The sequence below is a fragment of the Anas platyrhynchos genome, chromosome 14, assembly GCF_047663525.1.
Source record: "Anas platyrhynchos isolate ZD024472 breed Pekin duck chromosome 14, IASCAAS_PekinDuck_T2T, whole genome shotgun sequence".
NCBI lineage: Eukaryota > Metazoa > Chordata > Aves > Anseriformes > Anatidae > Anas > Anas platyrhynchos.
Window position 1 is genome coordinate 10158182 of NC_092600.1, and position 24204 is coordinate 10182385.

The following is a 24204-nucleotide window of genomic DNA, read 5'->3' on the forward strand; positions in this document are numbered from 1 at the left end:
CCCTGGCACTGCCCACGGCATTTGTGTGCCGGGACACCCAGAGTCTATAGGGAAATAGTTGGCCAGTATAGAGATGCACATGTGCACACACACACGCGTGTCCCCGTATGCTGCGTGGGTGCGTGTAAATCCCCGGCGCAGGCTGCCTGCGACGCGGAGACCGCCCGGGGGCTCGGGGCTGGCTGCCGGGGGAAGGATGCCGCCGCCGGGCTCCGCTTCCCCCCGAGCTCTGCCCGGCTCGGAGGTCAGCTACGTCCCCGTCCCCGGGGTCTCCATCCCCATCCCGGGTGCCGTGGCGGTGGAGCAGGTGGCCGGTCCTGCCCCGCTGCCGGGAGCCGGTGCCCAGTCGGGAGCCGGCTCCTTCCCGGCGCTGCGGCCCCGGGAGCCGGGCCGAAGGGCCGGAGGACTCCCGGTGAAGCCTGTGCCTCCCCACCGAACCCGGTACCGGCTGCCCCTGGCCTCGCAGCGAGGCTCCCGGCGGGGCTGAAGCCCTGCGCCCTCCGGCACGCCGGCTCGCAGACGCGCCGTAGCCACCGAGCGTTCCTCCTTCCCCATAAAACGCAGGAATTCCGGGCTTTGACAAGGCAATGTGACAACATGAAATGCAGGCTCCAAGCGCCCGTGGCTTTAGGTAATGAACGCTTGGCCGTAGCGAGTCAGAGAGCCCATTCCTAACTGTTTATGTCAACAAATCCATACCTCGTGAATTAAGGTCCCGGGAGACCTGCGCTGCGCCCGGCTGGCCTGAGCTACCGTTCAGCAGGTCGGGATTTTAGGGATCGGGATAATTTATCGCGTTGTTTTTAATGTTTATTATTTATTGCTCTAATTATTTTTCACTTTCTATTGGAAATTTAAAATATATAGATGTACCTGGAACAGATGCCAACTCCTTTCAGTCTCACTCAACTTCTAATCATCGCATCTGCTTTGTGTCAGAAAATACTTTGGGAACAATTTAACTTTGCATTAAAATAACTAATTAAAGCCACACCTCCACAGCCTCTTGCGAAAGTGGAGGAGGAATTTCAGTAAGTGCATCGCGTTTAATGGTAGCATTCTGATTTCCCTGCCTTGCTGTAATTTATTCAGTTACAGATCTGCCTGCGGGGCAGCTCCCATTAGGCCGATGATGAAGTCTCATGAGTAAAGCTTGACACCTCCCTCGTAATAAAATATAATACTCAATTAACTCGGCCTTTCTGAAGGATTTAATTGGAACAAGTTAATAATGGGCGCAGGGTGAATTGTCATGCCATCCGCAAGCTCGGGGAAGGTGTCACGGATCCGTCCTGCCTTTCCCATACCAAAGGTTGTAACCGAGTTTTGGAAGCTTTTCCTTCAACACCCTTGTGTTCTGCAATAAATCTGTATCCATTTAAGGATCTATCATAACACACACAAAGCTCCTGCGCTCAGAGTTTCCAGCGAAAAGATTTAGCTGTAATCCCTGACACAGCTGATTTATACTGAAGGTTAAAAAATACCGCTGGTTTATTTATAACCGGCCCGGCCCAGCTTAGAAAGCACTCGGCACAATTGGAGAAGGAAGGAGAGGGGCGAGGGGGGCTTCGCGCTGCCCCGGAGTTAAGGGGATAACGCTTCAGAAAGGGAGAGCCCGAGAAAGGAGCGGTTGTCTCCCGTTTTTTATCCGGCAGTAAATGCTAATTTGAAAAGTCTGCGTGGAGATTGGATTCCCCCAGCTTTGTTCCCTACAGTCGCGAAGCGGGAAGGTTAACAGGGAGCTGGCCGAGTGGGGCTGGCCGGGAAGGATCCGCGATGCCCGGAGCCCCTCCGGGCAGCCCCGCTCGGGAGGTTTTCTATCCCCCCACGCCCCCCCGGCCCTTCCCTCATCGTACAGCTGAGGCCCGATCCTGCAGGGTGCTGAGAACCCTTCCCACGGAGCCCAAGGACCAGCGTGGGGCAGAGGAAAGCTTTCCTCCGTGCATCGGAGTGAGGCTGAATTAAATCGCCCAGCTGCTCCAATGGAGGTAAACGCACCTCCCGGCCCAGCTCGGAGCCCAGAGGTCGCTCCTAAACCCCTAAAAGACTCCTACAGAAAAATGCAAGGTGCCGTGCTGGGCCAGCAGGAATGGGATTTGGAGACCCACGGTTCTCTGTCCCTGACCTCCCGGGCACCCCCTTCATCCCTGCACACCCGAGGGCCCCCCAGCAGAGAGGGCTAGGAATATGGTCAGGCACCTGCTCTCCGGGCAGCGCAGGAGAGTCCCTTTAGGGAGGCTGCCCCAGAAGATAGGGAATAGGGTGACAGCAGGTGGGAGTCCTGAAATGCCACTGTGCTGAAGTATTGCAGGGTCCCTGCCCAGCCCTCACTGCACTAAAGGACACCCAGAAGTGTCTGGGGCTGAAAGCAGCAACCCACTAGAGACAGCTTTGAGGTCAGGGAAAAGGCGAGTTGAGGGGAGAGGCCTGAGCAAAAGAGAAGAGCTCACGAGCTAAGAAAAGCAGTGGAAACATCACCAGAATATGATGCTGTAAAGAACAGAGGCGCCTAAAAGGGGTTGTTAAAAACAAGGAAACCTCATAAAAGGTTTGGCTTTCGACTTTGAATTGTTGACTTGCAATTCACCTTCATGTGCTGCAAATTTGGCTTTAATTCAGATTCAGAAGGGGAAATAATCATAAAGGCAACCAAAACATTCCTTTGAACTTGACCCAGCACTGCAAAACACACACGGAGAGAAGTTACCTTTTAAAGAACTCCAAACACTCACAGACCCACACGTGATTAAACATGTTTTTTTTTCTTTTTTTTTTTAATTTAATTCGAAATAAGAGATAAGAAATAATAAATCTTCAATAAAATATATAAAATTGTACAAGGCATCCCTTTCAAAGGGACTTTCCTATAATGGAAGATTGGGGGTGAGGGGAAGGGAGATGGGAAGTTCATCTATAGTGAGTCCCGAGCGGTGACAGTGCCTGGGTCAAAACAAACTATAACCAGCAAAACCTCGTGGCTTTTTTTCATTTTACTGCCCTTTTCTTTTTGCTTTCTTCTCAACATGCTAAGAAAATAAATCCAGGACAATCTCTGCCTTCAGTGCTCCACAGACTTTGGAGGAATTTTCTCACAAAGTTCAGCAAGAGTAATACACATAATACAATAGTTACAAGGAGAAGCCCGGGGAAGACAATGCCAGCACTTGGGGAGCTCCCACAGGGACAGAGGTTATGCAGTCTCTTGGCACCCCACCATCCTACAAGTAATGCTGTTGGATTTTGATACCTGGATCTCTCCTTAAAAGGGCTTGAAGCATGAGTCACTAACATTAGCATCCTTTGCAAGGGGAAGAGAGGAAGACATGGGGGATTCTTCTGTTTAATATAGACTGTTGTAATTACTAACAAAAAATACCAAACATCTCCACAGAAGAGTTTGACAGCCCTTGCTCACCACCACTGTGGAAACAACCCACGTCTTCTTTCCCCAGAAACTGCCTTCCTCCCTTTTGAATGGTTTTCAAAAACCATCGCAGAGCCACGGTTACCTGGCTGTAGACAAAGTTTTCTAAGCACACCAGTAGGAAGAGATAAAGACTAGAATGCCTAATAACTTTCCGTTGCACTCTACCTCCCCTCGCAGTGCTTCACAAACAATAAATTTTAATTTATACAGATAAAGGCATTAGAAGAGCCAATTGTGGATAAAGCTGATACTTTAATTTCTGCATTTAAGGGCCCCTCATCTTGTTGCAAAGGTTCGTCGATGTTTGGGATGAAAAACAAAACAAAAAAACCTTTCCCTACCCCTAGAAATGCAGGAACTTGCTGGCTCTGAACTTCACTCAGACTCTACCGGGGCTAATTTCTATTTACATGGTGTCTGTATCTAAGGGCTCTGCTTTCTTTAAAAAACAAACAACAACAAAGAAAACAAAAACCCTCCCGAACACCTTAATTATACCTTTTTATTTCCCTCCCCCTGCCCCCATAGTAAATGATGACACTTGAGAGTGTGGGTTTAGGGCATGTACCCCTTTTACTTTAAACACATGTTGGGCCCCATCATGTAAGGTGTTGGGAAATTCTGCCTCCATAAAACATTTTTTTCACCCATTCCTTTTTATTCTATTTTTACATGCACTGTATAAAAACCCTACATTTGCTCAAATGTTTTTTCTTTTTTTTGTTTGTTTTTACATTTTTTTTTTCTTTGAGGATCAGACTCTGAGTGCTCAGAGCACTCTCAGAAGACACCCAACCTGTAGCATACAGGATGCCTTGCTTTGCTAACGCGAACTCCTGTACACTCGGGATGGCATTTAGAAGCCTGCAGTAAGAATGGCCAGTACTGGTTGGGGTACTGCCTTCTCAGGTTTGGACAAGATCCACCAGGAAGTCTGTCTTGCTGTCGCTTTGTCTTTCTGATCTTCTTAGGATAAGTGGTACATGCTATATCCAACAGGAGTAGCATAGAGTCCAACGGGCGGGATAGGAAGCACAGGTCTGTGAAAAGGGTAGGATGTTCCATACAGTGAGGCGGCCTGGATGGGAGAGTTGATGGGGAAAGGGAGGCTGAACCCCGACGGCAACATGGGCTTCGCTGCCATTTTGAGCTTCTCTAGCTCAGCCTCCTGCAGTCTCTTGGCCTTGGCCCTCCGATTCTGGAACCAGATTTTGACTTGGGTCTCTGTAAGGTTGAGGGAGCTGGAGAACTCGGCTCTCTCAGCGATGGACAGATACTGCTTCTGGCGGAACTTGCGCTCCAGAGCCAGCAGCTGGGAAGTGGTGAACGGGGTTCGGGGCTTTCTGTTCGTCTTGTGCTTCCTCAGGGTGCAGGCAGTGGGGCTCAGGTGTCCTGCAAGGAAGGAAAAGGCTGGTTACCACAAAGGCAGGGAGACCTGGGTGCTTTGGAGAGACATGCTGCACTTGAGAGACCCCAGGGGGATAGATATATGGGGTGTCCCATCAGGTGATACCCTTAGAACAGGCCATTTTTACAAACGGCACTGCAAATCTCTTACTAGACAAACTTAAGTTTATGGGATTTCAGCAGATGTCCTGGGAACTGAAAGTTTGGCTCTGTGATTTTAAGGGAATAGCTTGTAGGCAAATAGGATTCAGAGATACCCAGCATATCACTTTAGCAGTCACAGCATGGGGAAATAAAGCACACAATATAGCTGTCTTGGTAGCTTTAGAACTGGAGGAGTAACCCCGACACAGCACAAGACAAACATGCAGGCAGAAGCAGGAGATTCACAAAAGCACTGTGCTGCGAGAGACAAGCCCATTCCAGGATTCCTCCACCAAGAGTAACAAGTCAACCCCGTGAGAGTTTATCCCAGCAGTTGAAGAACAGGATCTGATAATTTTTATGTTTGGGATAATTGGGTGTTATTCTTGCTATTCCTTCTACCATTGAAATCAAGAGCAGCTTTCCACTCTACTTAATAAGTGTTGTTTGTTTTTCCTCGAGCAGTAATTTCTGTTTTCAGCAAGTATCATACTTTTCATCCAATACTTAGTTCTTATGACATCTGCCATATTTATGCCACATAGCTGCAGCATCTGTACCCAATACAAATCAGGAAATCTGCTACCTTTCGTGCTTTCCTTATAACACTAACCAGGTTAGGCACTTGTTCCAGAGATAGCACATGGCTGAGTTGTCTTTAAATTAATTTTACATTTCTATAATAAATTAAAAGAATGATTTTAAAAGCATTCTGCTGTTTTGAAAAACTTTGCAATTTGGCTATGTTTGGGATCACTCCCGGGACATACAAGGCTCCCAAGCCTGATACAGAAATTGTCACCCAGTCTCTCATAAGTAGCTGCTAAACTTTGTACATGTCTGGTTCACACACTTCTCAGTGTTTTCCGAACCGTTTTAACTTTCACTTATTTATGTGTTTATTTTTAAATAAACTGGTCCGCGAAGCTGATGAAATGAGTATCTTGCAATTAAAAAAAAGTCTCACGAAGAAAGCGTTCAAAAATTCAGAAAGGGGAGGGAGAAAACAGCTCCATAAGAGAAAGCAAGATTTCTCTTCTTACTAGATACTGAACGCGAAAAAAAATAAATCCCTCTCGGAAAACAACTTGTCAAATGCCGTCTAACGATCACACGAGAGCATTTTAATAACTGAACTGCTAACCGTGACATTTGGTGCACTCCTAAAACTTGACGCAAACTACACTAAATTCACTACCGGTTTCGCCGCTATTCCACTCTCTCTTTTTAAAACGAAAAAGATTTATTTTCCGGATTTCTAAAGACCCAGCTATAAGCCAGCTGCTTCCAGAAGGGATGGGGTTTAAAAGGGAGACGGTCGCTCCGGGATCGCTCCCCATCCCAGCGCCTTCCCCGGGTTTCAGGTTAGCCCGACTCATCCCGACTTTTGCTATGCACGGGAGAAACTTCAAAAAAGTCATGTTAAGTTAAATCTCAGACAAATAGTGCCCTCGGAATAAACCCAAACGTCCACTAGTTTTTCCCCCAGCTATCCCCTAAATGACAGCCAGCCTCTGACAAGAAGCAGGGATGGTCGCCTGAGCAGAGCCTGTAGTTCTGTTTACCCCGTGCCAGTCCTAAAGCAGTTGCTGCAATGATTTGTTCCGCTGTTTTTTGTTTTGATTTTTTTCCCCCTTGTTTATCGTCTGTTTTCTGTCCACCGGCTGACAAAAATCATCACTTCCTTAGTTCATCCCACCTGCAATATTAATAATCATAGATCGAGGAGCTCATCCTAACGTCAAAGCCCTCCACGGACAGAGGGGCGTCCTGCGGGAGCACTGCTCATTGCCCCGCACTGTCACCGCGGCTCTGATGGTGTCGAGAGCCGGGGAGGAGGGAAATGAGAAAGACGATCGAGGCCGAAGAACCTTCCCGAGCTAAGGCTCCTATCACTGATCATTTTTCGCCCCATATCCCCCTGAAATCACGGGACCTGAACTCCCTAGATACTGAAGTCCTTTACAAGGCTATTTTCCAGATCTCGACAATTACTGATTTTAATACAGTAACAGTGGAATTTCGAAAAAAAAAAAAAAAAGTATCCAGAGAAGATTAGGCCCTGTCTTGTAAAAGAGGGGGTCTGGGTAGGAACACAAGCTTCTTTTCCCGAGTACGCGAGGGTATATTAAAGTCGCAAAGCGGAGCTACTCCGCAATGACATGGGCGGCCTGTTTTCCTCCCGATCCCTCTCACGGGCTCTCTTCCAGCACGTTAGAAATCTAATTAATTCGGAGTAATCGCAAAGGAAAAGAAGGGACTGAAACCAAAAACGAATTAACTGTCTCAAAACGAGATGAGTTATAATAGCACTAAACTTTCTTCTTGTAATATTAGTTTATAGGAGCAAATTCTGCAAGAGCGTCCTGATAAATAGTTTGCATCTACAAAGCTATTAACTTGCATAAAGCAGAGAATTTAGTTTTCATCAGGCAAGCCAGGGATGCACAGATTAGTGGAGATCGATCTGCTAATACAGGTGCCTCTCCACCAAGGCTCTTGGCGATGGGAAGGCAGAGTCAAGCACTGCCGGGCTACGCTTTTCACCTTTTCTTGTAGGTAGTTTTTGGGCTCTTAATTTCTTTTTTATTTTTTTTTTAAATTATTTTTTTAAATACAATTGAAATTTTAAAACAAAAACGGGAAGGGGGAGATCTCGCCAAAAGCGAAATGCAACTCAACACAGACAAAGCAGCGCGGGTCAAACCCCAAAGGGGTTTATAAAGTGACCTGTCACCTCCGGATTTGTGTCCCCACGGTGGTGGGAAGGGGTCGGGAGACATGGCGGGGGGTAAAGAGGGCAGGCCCAGTCCGAGAAACTTTGACAGGCTGCTTGCAGCGAGGATGAGAGGCAGGACAGATCCACCGGGCCAGGACAGACCGCAGTGGGAGACAGCGCACGGAAGGCACGCAAGATGCAAAGGAAGGAATTCCTGGGATTTAAGAGCGAGAAGGAGATTGCTTTGAACATTTCGTATAAGCGAGAAGGAGATGGAGAAATTCCAGTTCTCACTGCAAGGGGATGACAGAAAAGTACAAAGTGGCAGCCGGGGAGCCGAAGGTGGGGAAAGGGAGATCCTGATGTTTGTACGGTTTAAAAAAAAAAAAAAAAAAGTATTTTATATTTACATATATACAATCATATATAGATGCGTAAATATATAACTTTGGAATGTATATAAACACCCAAGTAACGTGAATATAAAGCGTAAACACAGGCAAAAAGCAACATCTACAGAAATACAGCGTCTAGATGGATATGGCCAACGTGCTGCCGCGCAGCTCGGTGCCTGGGGAGCCGCACGGCTCGGGGCCGCGGCTCGGAGCCCGGTACCCGGTTCCCGGTGCCCGCCTCCCCTCGCTCCCCATCCGCGGGGGCGCCGCGCAGCCCTGCGCTGCCCTCCGCCTCTTCCCCAGCCACTCACTTGGCGGAGGCGAATATCTGCCGGCCTCTTGGATCCAGGACGTGCCGTCCTCCGAGTTCTCCGATTTAACCGAGGCGGTGTCGAAGGTTTTTGTAAGAGCCCCGGGGGGGCTGTGAGCTTCCCGGGAGCCGTGGCCCGGCAGCAGCAGGTTCCTGGAGGTGCCCACGGCCGCCCCGTCGGCGCTGCCCCCCGCCGCGGCCAGCGGCAGCTCTTTGGGGGGTTTCTTGTCGGACATGAGGGCTTCCACGCTGAACGGCAAGCTGGACACCTTGACTTTGTGGTGCTCCTCGGAGCCGGCCGCCGGGCCCTCCTCGTCGGAGGAGAAAACCTCCTTCGCCTTGGAAGGAGAAGCCATCGCGGGTGGACGAGGGAGGCTGGAGCGGGGCCGCCCGGGGAGCTGCGCTGCGCCTCTGCCCGGCCCTGCGCGGGGACTGCGCGAGTGAGGCGCTGCGGAGCCGCCCCCCTTTTTTCCCCCCTCTGGGGGCTCCCCGGCTCTTTCCTCCTTTGGGAAGTGGAGTAAACGCCCCGCGGGCCAATCAGAGGCCGAGCTGGGCCCTGACGTCGCGGGGTGACTCATGCCATTGGCTCGGGGGAGGGAGGGTGGGGAGAAACTTTATTATTTATTTTTATCTTTTTTTTTTTTTTTTTTTTTTTTTTTGTGTGTCCGGGGCTTATTTTGCTTAGGGTGTTCCCCCTCCTCCTCCTCCTCCTCCTCCTCCCCTCCTCCCCTCTCTCTCCCCCAAGTCCCCTCCGAAATGAATTAGCGCTTAATGACACGGGCAGCCAGCGGAGCCGTGCCATTAAGGAGCCGTCCAAGGGCTATAATCAGAGCAAAGCAAGAAAAGAGCCGCCGGGGTAATTAAGGGCTGATGATTAGGCGAAGAGGAAAACTTTAGAAGATCGCGGCTCTGCCTCCTCTCGCCGCCGGCTCGGCCCCTCCCGGCCCTCACCGGTCTCCCCCCGGCCGCGCCCCCGACGCCCCCCGGGCACCGCCGCGCCCCAGCCCCGACGCCCCCTCCCGGGGTCTGCCCGACCCCGGCCGCATCCTCTAAAAACGAGATTTATTTTTTCCCGAGGGCACTGTGTGTGTGTATGCTAAGGGTTCTGGACCCTCACTCAGCGAAGAACCGCGGCAGCTTGTTCCTCGCATTTTTTACCCCAAAATAAGAGGGGGTTGTTTGCGTTTCCTCGGCAGCAGGAGCCGAGCTGAGGGAAAACACGCTGCGGAGGTTAGATCTCTAATTATTATTTTTCCAGCGTCAATTACACACGTGATGAATAGATGAGCTTTAATAAATTAGGGCCACGCAGTCCTTAATTAAGAGGCATATCAGACTAGTACTATGAAAGCGATTCTCTCACTTTTGGGCTTCCTACCAGTGGTATGAATAAAGAGTATCCTTTTAAAAGCGTTTCTAATTACGGCGTGGATAAAAGCAAATGCATAGTGTTCTTTTCGTAATTATTTTAATCTTACACCGGGCGTTAGTTCATGCTGTGCCCGTAACTTTCGCTGTTTTTTTTTTTTTTAACGTCCAGAAAACGCAGAGTTTGGGATCCGTCTTGGTACTAGCTACAACCGAGGCTGTATAACCCAAAACACGCTGGAAAGGTGGCAGAGCATCTGTCCGGTCTGGTGTTGTGCGCTCAGCTCCGCGCTCCATGCCCTGACTCCAGGGGAGGCTCAGACAAGGCTGTGGGCTTGGTCCTGGACAGCTGCAGGTCTGTGTTCCCTGAGCCTTTTTGGTTATGTCCTTCCACAAAATATGCAGGTTTTCACCAGCTAATGTGGTTCTTGCTTGGGACTCCGACCTTCTCGCTAGCCTATGCAGCAGTCCTGGATGTTCCCGGTCCCCTTAACACAAAGCACGGTGTCCCACTCACTCCGCAGCCGGGGTGTTTGTGACATTTCCTAGAGGATAGTTCAGAATATTTTTGGGAGAGGAATTGGTTCTGCTGGGATTTTCTTCGGCCCATGCTCCTCCAGCCAGTCCAGGCCAGAGAGCACCTTGAAGAAGGGGCTGTAATGAGTGAGCTGTGCTGGTCCCAAGGGTCCTCCTGGCCCCCCTTCATCCACCCCCCCCTCCTCCCGGCAGCCTCTCCAGCCTCGGTAGCCCCTCGCCAGGTGCCACACACGACAAATTGGGACCGGGGCAAGTGCTTGTGGCGTGGGAAGAAGAGTGGGAGGAAATGTACGAGAAGCCGAGTTACAAAACCCCACTGATCAGTGGGGCTAATAGTAGGGTTTGTACAGTCGTCATTTATTGCTGGTAGTATTACTGCAGACTTCGATGGGTTAAGGATTAAAACCAGGCAAGATCTGCAACGAGATGTGATGCTTTTCACTAGCCTAGCTAAGCCGAATGAGACAGATTACGTTTTGAGCAACAAGACCCTGAAGTTTTTATTTTTACTTTTTTATCCATGGGTGAAAATAATAGTTTGTCCCACAAACTTATGCGTCTTTTGTTCTTTCTGCTATCCCCATTCTCCTTCAGCAGAATGCTTCTCTTTGCTGAGAGATACTCGCAGAGAGATGCAGTTCCCAGCCCCGGCCTTGCAAGCTCTCCTGCTGCTGTGGGCTTGAGTTTGTCCCTCTTCTCCCCTCCAGCCCCCCCTTTCCCTTCCCTTCTCCATGCTTCCTGCACAGTGACAAGTAAATGAGAATTGATGGACATACAAGAACAATGCATGTGTGTCAAGAACAATGCACCATCCGTGGAAAGCCATTGTGGGGCTGCTGAAAATGCTACAGATAATTATACCGCGCTCCCGAAGTCAATGCCCGCTGGAAGGGCGCCTGGAGAAGCAGAGCTCGCAGGAGGGCAGGTCACGGTGACATCGAGCTGGGGCTCACGTCCCTTGGGTGCCGCTCCTCTCCGAGGCTGCCTGGCTGGGGCCTAGACGCTGTCCCCATGGATCTGGGGAGCTGTCCTCCTTTGGGAAGCTTGGAGGCAGGAGGGGGACCAAGGGACATGCTTCTCAGGGCGTCATGAAGCAAGGAGCACAAGTTGGCTCGTCCAGCCCGGTTTGGCTGGCTTTGGGTGCCACAGGGGTGCTGGGGATTGCAGAGCACGGCAGGGCTTGCTCATGTCGTTTGCCCTTCTTCAGCCTTAGCCCGTAGAGCATTTTTCCTTCTGAAGCCTGAACTTGGAGGTTTCTCTCCTCCCTCACCCCTCCCCTCCTTCATCCTCCTCCTATCAATTAAACATAGGAGAAAGAAGCCCCGCACGGCACTGAATGCCGGGACGGAAAGCTCGCAAGGACAGGGCTTGGAGAAATTTCTGGGAATTCAGGCTTTCCCCGGACCCACGATTTCAGAGAGAGCACCCAGCCTCAGACCAGCAGGGAACTGACCCGTCCCGGGGAACCGACGTGAGTCCGGGGTCTGTCCCCCGCGTGGGGGTCCCCTCTGAGTGTCTCCAGGGTGTCCCCGCTCCCGGGGAGGGCGGTCCCGGTCTCGGCCGTCGGGGCTTGGCCGTCGGGGCTCGGCGGGTGCCGCCCGGTTCTCGGGCTGGCCTCTCCCCGGGGCTGTTTCCCAGCCCTACACCCGTGTGTCCCCCTCAGAAAGCCTGGCAGTAAGCACGGGCAGATCCCAAAGATGCCCCGGGAGCCCCCCGCGCCCCCCTTCCCTCGGCCTCCCCCCATCCTCCGGCAGCATCAGCCCCTGCCAGCCGCGGCGGGGCTCTCAGCTGGAAAGGGCCGGGGAGGGAGGGAGGGCAGGGGGAGGAGAGACGTCGCAGACAAACTGAGGCTGTTTTGCAGGCGCCAGGAGCGGGGAGATGAAAGGGAAGCTCCTGGGGGAAGTGGCTGTGCAGTTTGACCGGCTCCAGCAGCAGCAGCAGCAGCGACGGCCCGTCCCGGCCAGCTCCGCCTCCAGCCTCCCCCGCTCCCCCCGGGCTCCGGGCTGCCCCCCGGCCCACCTCCGCCTGCCTCTCCCAGCCCGGGGGCGGAGGGAGGCGACGGGGAGGCACCGCCGCAGCATCCTCGCTCCTCCATCCGAAGGGCCGCGGGCAGCATCCCCACCGCGAAATGCCACGGCGTAAAGTTTCTGAGGGCTGCCCATGGTGATTTGCGGGGAGGTCCAGGTTTCTGCAGGGAGATCCCCCTCTCACCGGTGTAAATCCGGAGGGAGACGATCCGGATCACTACGGGAATGATGCCCTCCCTATAGCACCAGCCCGTGCTCAAGGGAATAAAATACCCACGGGCAGTGGGGAGCGCGTTGTTCTTCAGGAGACACAGCCCCCAAAGAATTTCCTCTACTTTTATGATCGATTTGGTTAATAAGACATTTTCTAAAGTGGAGGGACTAGTGTTTTTTTTTTTTTTTTTAATTATTATTATTTTTATTTTATTATTTTTTAATGAGTCGCCGTGAAGCTGACGTGTGGAAGTCCTTTAAAAAAGGTTTTTAAGTTAAGGCTTCCGATTTGACTAGAAAAAAAAAGGCAGGATGATGGCATCAGAGTGTGCATCAAGCCTAAGTACTACCCCGAAACGAGGTGTACGCTGAGATAATAAGTAGCAGTTTTGGAAAGATTTTTGTCTCATTGCCTTGCTCCAGATTAGACCTGAAACCAAGAGAAAGGCATTGCAATAATATAAATTGTCCATTTATCCCCAGACGCTAGAAAGGAATTAAACCGAGCTTCCGAGGGTCAGCTCTGGTTACCGCCACTTCCATCTAGGTCCTCTTCTTGAGTCTCTTGGACTCCTATTTCCGAAGCTGTTTTGACGGATGGAGGAGCCCAGCTGTTAGCTCCGGAGCCAGCTCCCGGGCTGTTTAGGGTGCGGGGAAAGGCTTCCCCCGAGCATCCTTCGGACACCCCGGGGGGGGCCCTGTCCCTCAGCTGAGGCCGGGGGAGGGCTCAGCCTGCCCGGCACACGCAGCCCGGCTCCCGGTGCATAGGGAAGGTGGCTGCGATGAAGCAAAGTTGCGCTATATTCCGTGCTGGAAATGGGCAGTAAGTGCAATCACGCGTTATAATTGTCCTCTGTGTCACCCGACAATGGTTCCTATTTATCGCACTGGTGTCATCCACTCGTTAAGACAGTGAGCGTACAATGAACCGTGATTATTGCATAATACGAGCGTCTCCTCTCCCACCCGCCGAGGGTTGTTCTCTTCCTCTCTCTACGCAGGTATTTCAGTTGCGATCAGATATTTATTCTCTCTTTGGCAAGACGCAGGGGATAGCTGGGAGAGATCAGATGTCTCCCTGCTCAGAGCAGTTAGCAGCTTTGCCCTTAAGGACTGAAAACGATTTTTTTTTTTTTCCGAGGTAATAACTTTTTAAATAAACACATGGGAAAGTTTAAGGGGAGGAAAGAGCTGTTTGCGAGGATATATTTACATGCAGAAAAACCGCCATCGAGACGATGGGATGGAGGCTCGCCTTTCGGAGGCGATGCACGGAGAGGCTGCGGAGAGGAGTGGGACCGCGGGAGTGCGGGGTGCCGGCTGCTGTGAGCGTCCAGGGGGACCGCGGTTGGGACCCCGGGTCCCAAAGGGTCCCCCTGTGTTCGGGACACCAGGGCAGGACCTTACTTCCCTCTAAGCGAGTGCAGCCGTCGCTGCTTCCCGAGAGCGCAGAATCGGGCCCCGGGAAGAGAAACCGTGGGCACCTGCTGGCGCCGTGCTGTTGGGAGCTGTCCCGAGCAGACCCATGGGGACACCCCACATCCACTGCCCGAAAAAAACGTGGACAAAAAATTATGCCTTTGCCCCCAGACGGGCGAAGGGGTGGGTGCCCGGCCGGCCCCAAGCCCCCGCCCCGTCGGGGGCTGGAGCGGCACGAAATCCCCGGGACAAATATCTTGGTTCCTTTTTTCTCTCGTTTTTTTTTTTTTTTTTACCCTCTTTTTTTTATTATTATTATTTTAAATTTTAGTATTTTTTTTTTTTTCCCCAAAAAGGGAAAAGTGATGATCCGTGACCTCCGTTTTTCTTTATCCCGGCTGTTTTTCCGTTCGCAAACGATTTCCATCGAACTTGCTGCAGTGACTTTTAGCTATCGCATAGACCTTCCGGCTCGTCTGGGCTAGGAATATCTCAAAACGATCCACTTCAGCGAGGAAAAATATGTGTAGAGAGTTACATACTAAAAGCTCCTGCATTGATTTAGATTCGAAGACCCGATTATTCACAGAGATTGCCCACGCACACCCATCTCCCCATATAAACCATAAACCGAGTTCATTATCATATGCACTACATGCACATAAAAAAATTTTATTTGTCATTTTTCTCACACATTCGTTTTTCCCCCACAAATCCAGGGAACACAAGACGGGATGGGAGATGGAAAATGCACTGAATTATCCCGTGCTCAGACGGAGCTCCTAAAAAAAATCCTACTATTTATGCAGTACATTCACGGCGTGGGGATGTGTCCCAACCTTCCTGCAAGACTCAAATTATGATTATCTGCCGTCTGTTATTTTTTCCACTTGGCTTCCAGTCCTTATTTTCCAAATCTATCCCGAGTCCCCTGAATTATCAGATTTATCGCAGCTTTGCGATTGATTTTTTTTTTTTCTCCAGTACTTGCCGCATCCCTGTTTGATTATCCAGGTTGTTATAGTAAGCCAATCAATTAACTGATTTTGACCTACAAACTTAAATTTGTACAAACTGATGATCGGAGTGCCCGACTTGGGGATCACCTGGCTGATTTCTTTACTTCTCAAACAACATTTATTTAAAGAAAACTTGCACTTCCATCAATCTTTTTTTTTTTTTTTCAATTAAAAAAATATGAAATGCGATTAAGGACCTTTTTTATTTTTACTTGGTAGAGTACAGGCGGGAGAGTGCTCCACGGAGCAATCTGCTAAAGCTGTTTCGGCGCTAGGTTGAGTTGTGCTCGGTGACTGGGACGAGGGATGCTCTCAACGGGACTCGAGCTCTGGCTCTGCCCGCAGCACCGCACCCCGCACTGCGCTCCCGCACGCGTGGGGCTGCCCCGGAGCCCTCCCGTGTGCGCCCGCTGTCCCCGGCCGGTCGTGCTGGGCGTGAGCTCACGGCTGGATGCAATCTGGGATCTGGAGAGAGCTAAAAATCCTCAGCCCAAACGCGCTTTTACACCCAGCCCTGGCCAGCACATTCCCAGCGGTTGCACTTTCTTACCCAGGGCACGGGATGCGCTGGGGTGGGCAGCGGAGGCTGGAGCGAGCACATTCCGCTCCGGATTCCAGCCAGCCCTCCAAGGTTACAGGGAGTTTTTTTTTTTTTTTTTTTTTCTTTCCTTTATTTAATTACATTCAGGGTTCTTTCACGGGGTTCGCAATTACTCTGATTGCATTTCGAGCTGATATTAGCTCTGCAGAGAATGCCATCAGGGTCCCGGAAACGTTACGCAGGACAGGAGGTGGGGAATTTATTTGGATGCTCCTAATTCCTCTGCAGATTGTATCGGCTCCAAGCCTTTGGGAGGAGGACAACAATTTTCATTTGTATAAATATATATATATATATTTGTGATGCACGGAGAGTTGTAATAACCAAATCAAATAATATTTTAGGATAATACAGATGCTGGAAGGATATTAATTTAGCAGATGAAGAAATTAAATCTATACAACAATTTTTATAGGGTTATTTTGCACAGCCTCTCAGAAATCAGAGATGAGAACCACTAACTCATCCAGTTTACAGTCCTTCAGTCCCTGCTAGTGCAGCTTTCCCTCGTTCTATACATGTACAGCTGCTCATATAAGCTAGTTAGAAATATCCCGAGTTGTGTTGTTTCCATATTTCCTCTTTTGGAGAATGCTCCTCTTTCCAATATAAGCACTCTTTCTGCCTATGCACTTAAAAATACATTTTAAACAACCTCATTCATTGTCTCTAAACTATTATTATTATTGTTATTAATTATTATTTTGGTCTAGCTCGAGGTGGCTGCTTGCCAACAGAGGTTCTGGGTAGGGAACACTTTCAGAGATGATTTGCCATCAGGCCACTGTAGTCTCTTATACAGGGCTTTGCCTCATGTAACAGACAGTCAGGTTTTGTGTGCTTTTTATTAAAATTCCTCATTTTCTTGAGAGAGCACAATCCCAATTTGTTCCACTGGGAAGTTCCTTGTATATTACCTCCCCACACTTCCTCATTTTCAGAAATCTCTGTTTCGCTACAGTTGAATAAGATTTTACATTTTTTATGACACTTGTTTTTTGCAAAGTGGTGCTAACAAGACCACTATGATTAGAGATACTCTCTGTATTTAAGAGTTTGGTTTGTAGCTGGACCCTGATCCTGTCAGTGGCTTGGCATGGGTCAGCCCCCACAACCATGCTACATAACAATGTGGTTCAAAATATTTCAGGATGCAGGCAAACAGCTTAGTCTTGATTTCCTGAGCATTGTGACAATGGTGAAGAAGCACGAGAAACAGAATTCTGTACCAAGCAGAGATATTTTTGCAGTGTCAGGGTGTTTGACTGTGATAACGGTGAGCTCTGGATATTTAAGGTTCAGTTAATAGAGGTTTTATTTCATTTGATTTACTCCAGATGGTTCTCAGCCACAACACAGAGACTTAGATAGCAACCAGAGCTCCAACATGCAAGGGTATCTGAGTAATGAATTTTCATTTGGCCCACAACAGATAACAGCCCAAGCAATGCTTGGATCTGTAGCAGTTGGGATTCCAGAGCCGTACATTGCACAGGGGGAGGAGAGGGTGAGGGTGTGGGCTGCTGCTCTTTACTTCACTCTTTTCACTGCTGCTCTGTTAAAGCCTGATCTACATATGCCAAGAAAACCATCTTAAAATTATGTTAACAGTTTTCTAGGTTGCGGAGGGATAAATCTCAAACTAACACCAATCAAAATAATTTAGTCATCCTTGGTCTGCTTTGGGGGAACATTCAGTAGTGGTAATGTTGGCTCTGCTTCCCCATTATCAGCTTGGGTCCAACAAAGCCACCCTAGTTATGATTTAACCCCATTTCAATTTGAACCAGCCCAAGATCTAATATGTTAACAAAGGCTTTGCATGATCCAAAATTCCCAGTAGGTCTACTGGAGCATGAGCAGTACTCGCTAAGTTTGCAAACCATCTCTATGCCGGTGTAGAGGACATCAGACAGTAAAAGTGTTTGTCTCTTTAGAAATTTCATTTGTGCTCTAAATCATACAATTTTTCTTGGTGTAAATATATAAATTCTTAGTTTATTCAGGAAGATTTTGATTTCTTTGGTCATGTTTCAAATAGGACTACACTAAAAATGTGTATGGTTATGAGAAAAGAGAAAATGTCTCGCAGTGAACAACGACCAGTTAGCAATAAAGGCGAATCTGTCAGGAAACCTTGGAGGTAATTGCTAATGGTACGATTAGAGTTATTATTGGTGTGGTAGAATTCAAAGAGGATAATGCAAAAGGCAGATTATACTCAATAAATATGAAAGCTGTTGATGCCTTCTGGGAAACACTAGAAGCTTTTCTCCACAGCAAATTCTAATAGAAAGTGTAACATTAATGTTAGTAACTACTGCTTTGCTTTCCTTTACTTGCAGAAAGACTAGTGTGTAAAATCAGATTTGGAGGGGTGGGGGGGTTGAGGGGGAAAAAAGTGTATTTTTCTTCTGCAGATCTGTCTGCAGGAAAATGCAGAGTGTTCTCTTTCAAGGCGTTGAATGCCAAGAAAAGCAGCTTCTGCAGGCTACAAACAGCACAGAGCAAATCACGGGGTATAGGTGTCCTTGATTTACCTTCACTATTCCCACTACTGCTTGGATTCAAATGCAGAACATCACTGCAGGCAATAACCTGGGCCAAAAGGGTCCTAAAGGAATCAAAGGACTCATTCTTGGTTTTGCATCAGACCTGGCGTGGGAAGAAAAGCAGATTAGAAGAAGGTAGTAAATGTCCACGTGGAATAATGCTTGCGTGACGTGGCGTCTGCTGCCCCTTCCTCAGCTCCTTGCCCCTGAGCAGGTTCTGCTCCGACCATGACGCAGCCAAGCATGGTCCTGGATGCAGAGATGCACCATGGCTTTGAGGGGCTGCCTTTCCTCAGCTGGGCTTTGCACCCACAAGATGAGCAAGGGAGAAGGAGAAACAGGACAGGGTGAGCAGCAGCAGCCGCACCTGGAAGGAGGGCAGCTTCACCCTCGCTCCTTGTTCAGGATCTCTTCCAAGCAGCCCGTGGCCAGGGAGCAGGCTGTCTCCCCACTTACCTCTGTTGCCCCCACATAGGCTTGAAACGGTGCCTCCAGCCCTGGGCTTGATTCAGCAGACGCTGGAGCGGTGCCTGGGTGAAAACGGAGAAGTTGTGAGCTCCCATCTCACCTCGCTGCTGCCTCCCCTCCCAAGAGAAGCATCTGCCCTGTTTGTCTTGTCTTGCCCTCCTTGAAGCCTGGTTTCACAGCTCATGCCAGCTGTCACTTCCACTGAAGGGGCTGGCTTCACAATCTGCAGAGCAGAAAGGTCCCTTCCAAATCTTCAGACCCAATGCCACTTTTCTCTTCAATAGAGTTTTCTTCAGTCCTTCTGTTAGGCTGTAAGTTGGCTTTTACATAGCATATTGTAAGTTGGCTTTAACATGGCTTATCAGCGGTGCAAGTTGCCCACTGTTGGAGGCAGAGGGATGATGCTAGCACAAGCTCACATAGACGAAGAAGAACAGAAAGAATTTCCTAGCCACCAAAAATCATGTGCCTGTCAGAAAGGCAGATCAACTCTTCTCTCTCTCTCTCTCTCTCTTCCTTTCTCCCCCTCTCTCTGTCTTTATTTTTAGGTAAAGGTTTCCAACAACAATATAAAAAGGCAGGAGAAACATGAGATCATTCAGTGTTGGGTTTGAGAGAGACAGACACTCCTTCATGTGTGTATTCTCCTGCTTGCTCTGTGCAATCTTTAGGGAGAAGCATAAATACTGAGTAATTTTATTAACTGGCTTTTCTATGGGCTTGTTCAGGCCAATTTTGGATTTTATAAAACAAATAAACAACTTTTTTTTTTTTTTTTTTATCAAGAATGTAAGAAAGTATAAACAGGTAGATATTAAATGTTCAAATTAAAGGAATTATCTTATGTAATTAACGTTCTCCCCTCCCCACCTTCCAAATTCTGTTGTGCCAGGAATGAAAAAAGATAAATGCAAATGACAGTAACTTTTTCACTTCTACAATCCAGGCAAAGTGAACTGGTAAGAGGAAAATAACCTGAAAGGGAAGAAAAGTGATGATTGAAACTCTGTTTTCTAGTGTGCAGGTGTTAAGAATAGCTTAAGAATTTATTTTATTTTATGTTTTGTAGTTTTAGGCTGATGAGTCTCCACTGATGTTTTTGGACTGGTAAAGCAGGCATCTGGGCAATTCTGATCACCCAGTAAAAGGAAAAAAACAAAATTGTGTTTAAAAAAGGACAACAGAAGCTGATACCAGCTTTTTCAGCTCTAAAATTTACTCAGGATATTTCAAGTAATGTCTTTTTGACATTTCTGGAGTGATGTCTTGAAAATATATTATTTTTTCCTTTCTGAAGATGTTTTATTATGCTGAAGATAGCTGATGAGATAAAAAATGGATAGTGCCAGGGTTTCTTTGGTTACCTCCAAACAAACTGTCTTTACATTGTTTGAATTATATCTTCATCAAACAATAACATTCAAACCCTTGAGATCTGATCCCAAACATATTTAAAGAGTGTGTGAGCGTATGTATAACACACGTATATATTTGCAATATACTGCAATCTAGCAACTTCTTAGAATAGTTTCTAATGCTGAGATTTCCAATCACTGCTTAAATTATTCAGACTTAAATTAAAAGCTGGTTAACACAAAGAGAAGAGCATAAAAAGATTATTGTCTAACCATAGTTTTATAAATCAGTGGTTGAAACAGAAACTAAGCTCTGGAGCCCTGACTTCCATTTGATTGAATGGCTTCTGAATCACATTTCCCACATCCAAAGCTAGATCTGTCTAAGTTAGTTGCAATTTGCATTTTAAGTCAAAGGAAATGCAATATCCAGTTAAATATACATTTCAATTGAAGTTGGTTGATTCAGTCTTGCCACTTGCGAGTGCTTTGAGCCAGCAGAATTCTCCATGGAGTTTGCAGGAGTGGCATTTAACTTGCATCATATGTGGCAAATTGCTTGGTGCAATTTAAGCAGTATTAACCTAAAGGGAAAAGAAAGGTCTGTCACTTAAATTTGGGCTGACTCCTTTGTACAACGTCGTAATTGGCAACTTTGCTTTCATCCTCCTCTCGTTTGTTTTGTCATATTTGACAACGTACACATTTGAAAATTAATGGGTTAATCACCTGCATAATGGCTCTATACCAAGCGCCAAAAGGATCTTCCTGGATTTTGTTTGCAAGTTTGAATAAGCACCTTCATTTACACTGCTGGGAGAACACCTTTATAAAGCAGGCTGGTTTGAGGAAGGAGAGCTACTTCTTTATCCTTTGAATTCTGGAAATGCTGAAAACAAGGTTTCATTTTGGATTTTGCATTTAACAGCAAAATCAGTCAGAATCCATGTTTATTCACTTCATTGAGTCTGTTCTACTTTAAAAATATATACTTTAAAATCAGTTCAATTACAGTGATGGATTAAACACAAAATTTAAGCACACTGTCTTTATTTATTTATTTATTTATTTATTTATTTAATATGAAATATGACTTTCCAAACCATCGCTAAATACATTGTTATTAAAGAACAATATTAAAACATGGAAAGAGTCTTGGGGAAAAAAAAAAAAAAAAAAAAAAAAAAGACAGCTTGATGCTGGTGAAAGGGGCATTATTTAAACAATTATTACTATTATTTTTAATTTCCAAGCAGTGTGGTACAGTGTTTTTATAAATTCTGTTTCACCTTGTGCTGACTGATGGCACAAGCTTCTGGAAACATCTAATTGCAGCTCTTCAGGCTCGGTAGCTTATCACAACCATTTGAATAGTCACTCCTATACAAATACAGGAGTAATATGATACCAAGCCTTACACCCTCAAACCATAAAGTAAACTTGTTTTTCCATGAAGCAATTAGAAGGATACATTTAGACATATCCTTAAAATAAACATCATAAGCATATCTGAAAACACTGTTTAGTGTTGTAACTTGTGGGTTCTTAGAATCAATTCACAGTTACTGAAATACCAGAGAAAATATTGATCAATGCATGCAGGGAACATACATGGGAAATCCAGGGTTGTGACCAGATGTAATTTCTGTTCTGGCCCTAATTTTGAACAAAGATTCCTCTTTTCTGGTTTACAACTCAGGACAGGGTAGGTATCATAATACAGGAAAACTCCTCAATATCTTCCATGCTTCAGGCCCTGGCACATTCATTTGCTTTTCTGTATACTGTCTTGAACTAATGTTCTTGTTATGAATGTTAATTAACTCATTAATATAAAAAAAGACAAAACCTTCCTCATGTCAAATATCTGTTATAAAGCCACTTGTATTTTTCCAATGGCCTCTCAGCCAGCATTGATTTGGGATCCAGCCCTGCAGTGGTCTGTGTCTTCTCAAGGACACACCAGGTGTCCATGGTGCAGGCTAGGGGGATGGGAAGCAGACGAGGCTGAGTGTAAGAGCCCTAAGATCATAAATGTAAGATCATAAGACTAAGATCATAAATGTAAGATCATAACCTGAACACAGCAGCAGGAGGAATAAACATCCACTGCATACAGTGCTATTGCCCAGGGTATGAATACCTCAAGGCACAACCCTTTTTTGACTGTATCAGCACCCCCGTTTCCTCCTTCCACCCCCTTGGTGAAAACCTTGTTTGCTGTTCAAAGGAATGAGCACAAAAGGGGCAAAATCTGTACCAAAATTTAAAGATAAGCTTCAAAAAGGCAAAGAATCCCAGCCCATTTATTACATCTCCCTAGCCAATCATGCAGCATTTCCACCCCCCTAAACCACTGTTTTTTTTTTTTTTGCTTGCTTATTTGTCTTTTTTCAAGAATTTTCAGATGCCAGTGTAACCACAGGTTTCCTGTCAGAACTGCTACACTGGAACATCTTTCAGTGGATCCAGTGTACTCTGTAGTTTCTGGAGTTTATAACACAGCCATAAAAAATTGCTTGAGGCTGAATTTTGGCATATTAAGTGTCATCACAGAGGTAATTGCTTTTCTTTAAACACCTAGGAAAAAAAAAAAAAAAAGAAGCAACATCTGAAGTTGCCAAAAGGCTATCATGTCCAAACACCTACACTTCCACAGAAGGTTTTCTTGGCTTTTATTCTAGTCTTTCTTTGCATTTTTTTCCTCTCAGCTGCTTTTGCAATTGAATGTAAGCATCAGAAAACAAGTGAGGTTATTAACCCACAAAAATGTGTCCAGTTAACAGAATGTTAGGAAACACAATGTCTAGGACAACATGTCCTTATTACACCCTTTTCTAACACAACAGCTTTTCGGCTATTAGAGGAGTGAGTAAAGCATGGGACTGAGGTTTGAATATGGCCCTTTTATTAATCCATTGTCAGCTCTGACAACAGAAAAACTCTAATTTAGTTTATTACTTTAGTCCTTCAAACTTTTTTACATGTCAGTACATTCAGACTGACACAGTAGAGGTCACAAAATAAAACAAGGAAGGTTCCACAGTCAATTTTCAGGGTTAGTTGCCTGTCCCTCACAGAAATTAGCAAAAATTTGAGGATGAGTCACCCCTGAAAAGTGCTCTGGGTTCCTAATTTTGAGAAAGCTTCTGTAACACTGTGAGACAGCCTGAGAGATTCTGACTTTCAATTTGCAAATGGTATAAAAATACTTAGAATTCACAGTTGCTTTGGTTTATTTAGATATTTGCAAGTTGGAATTGGAAGATTGTGATGAATTAAATAATCTTAAGGAAAAGAAAGGAGGGAAGGAGGAAAGGAAGGAAGGAAGGAAGGAAGGAAGGAAAGAAAAAGAAAGAAAGAAAGAAAGAAAGAAAGAAAGAAAGAAAGAAAGAAAGAAAGAAAGAAAGAAAGAAAGAAAGAAAGAAAGAAAGAAAGAAAGAAAGAAAATAAAGAAAGAAGGAAGGAATGAAAGGAAGGGAGAAAGAAAGAAATTATTCACTATTCATGCTATCGTCTTGGTTATGGTCTTAGACTTCTGAAAATTCCTCTTCGCAGACTTGTCATGAGGACTTTTGAACAGCTGAATGACCCTGCTGCTCTCTCTGCAGCCTGTGTTAATCAGTCTTGTTCTGGTTAATTTTGCGTGGCTGTCTCTTTCAAGTACACTTGGGATGTGCTACTGTGGAGCTGCTCTTTCATTTAATATCCCTAGGCTTGCCCTGATTCCCCAGCCCATGCTAGAGCTCTGGCTGTCTCAGTTGTGCCACTGCATTGCAATACTCAGGTGTCTGGTGCCAGTATTTCATCCTGTCTTACTGATAGATATACTGTTGTCTTTAATTAATTTTTTTTCTGAGCTGAGTGATATGTTGGTAGAAAATAATGTGTATCTCTGTCCATAGCTCTTAGGCTATGATTTGGGAATGAAATTCGGGTGCTTTATGCAGAGAGGAGTGCAACAGCTGTCATCTCCTTGTGGTTCAGTGAACATTGCCCCTGCTCCTGGCAGCTCTTGCTCTGCTCCTGTTTTCTCTGGGACATCCTACAAGTGTAAGAGCTCCCTTTCGACCCCTGCTAATCCAGTCCGGGCCTCTCTAGCATTGCTCTTGCTGCATTCTCCATGGTTGTTTGTCTTCTCCAATCCTTAAGAGACAGAGTCGTCGCTCAGGAATGAAGACCACATCAAAAAGGTGCACATGAAACCAATACAGTTCTTTCCAAGAACACTGCACGCTTG

At 46.9% G+C, this 24204-nt stretch overlaps 1 protein-coding gene and 1 long non-coding RNA gene across 2 annotated transcripts; one reads left to right on the plus strand and one right to left on the minus strand.

Moving 5' to 3' along the window:
• Positions 1 to 2744: 2744 nt before the first annotated feature.
• Positions 2745 to 8914, minus strand: MSX2 (msh homeobox 2). Its single transcript, XM_005030637.6, has 2 exons — positions 8407 to 8914; positions 2745 to 4822 (listed from the first exon to the last, which is right to left on the minus strand). The coding sequence occupies exons 1-2, from the start codon at positions 8759 to 8761 to the stop codon at positions 4398 to 4400; spliced, it is 780 nt and encodes a 259-aa protein (XP_005030694.4). The 5' UTR covers positions 8762 to 8914; the 3' UTR covers positions 2745 to 4397.
• A 2139-nt stretch (positions 8915 to 11053) lies between these two features.
• On the plus strand, positions 11054 to 15536 carry LOC139998658 (uncharacterized). Its single transcript, XR_011803357.1, has 3 exons — positions 11054 to 11781; positions 12172 to 13551; positions 14689 to 15536. It is a non-coding gene; the product is annotated as an uncharacterized lncRNA (long non-coding RNA).
• The last annotated feature ends 8668 nt before the right edge of the window (positions 15537 to 24204 follow it).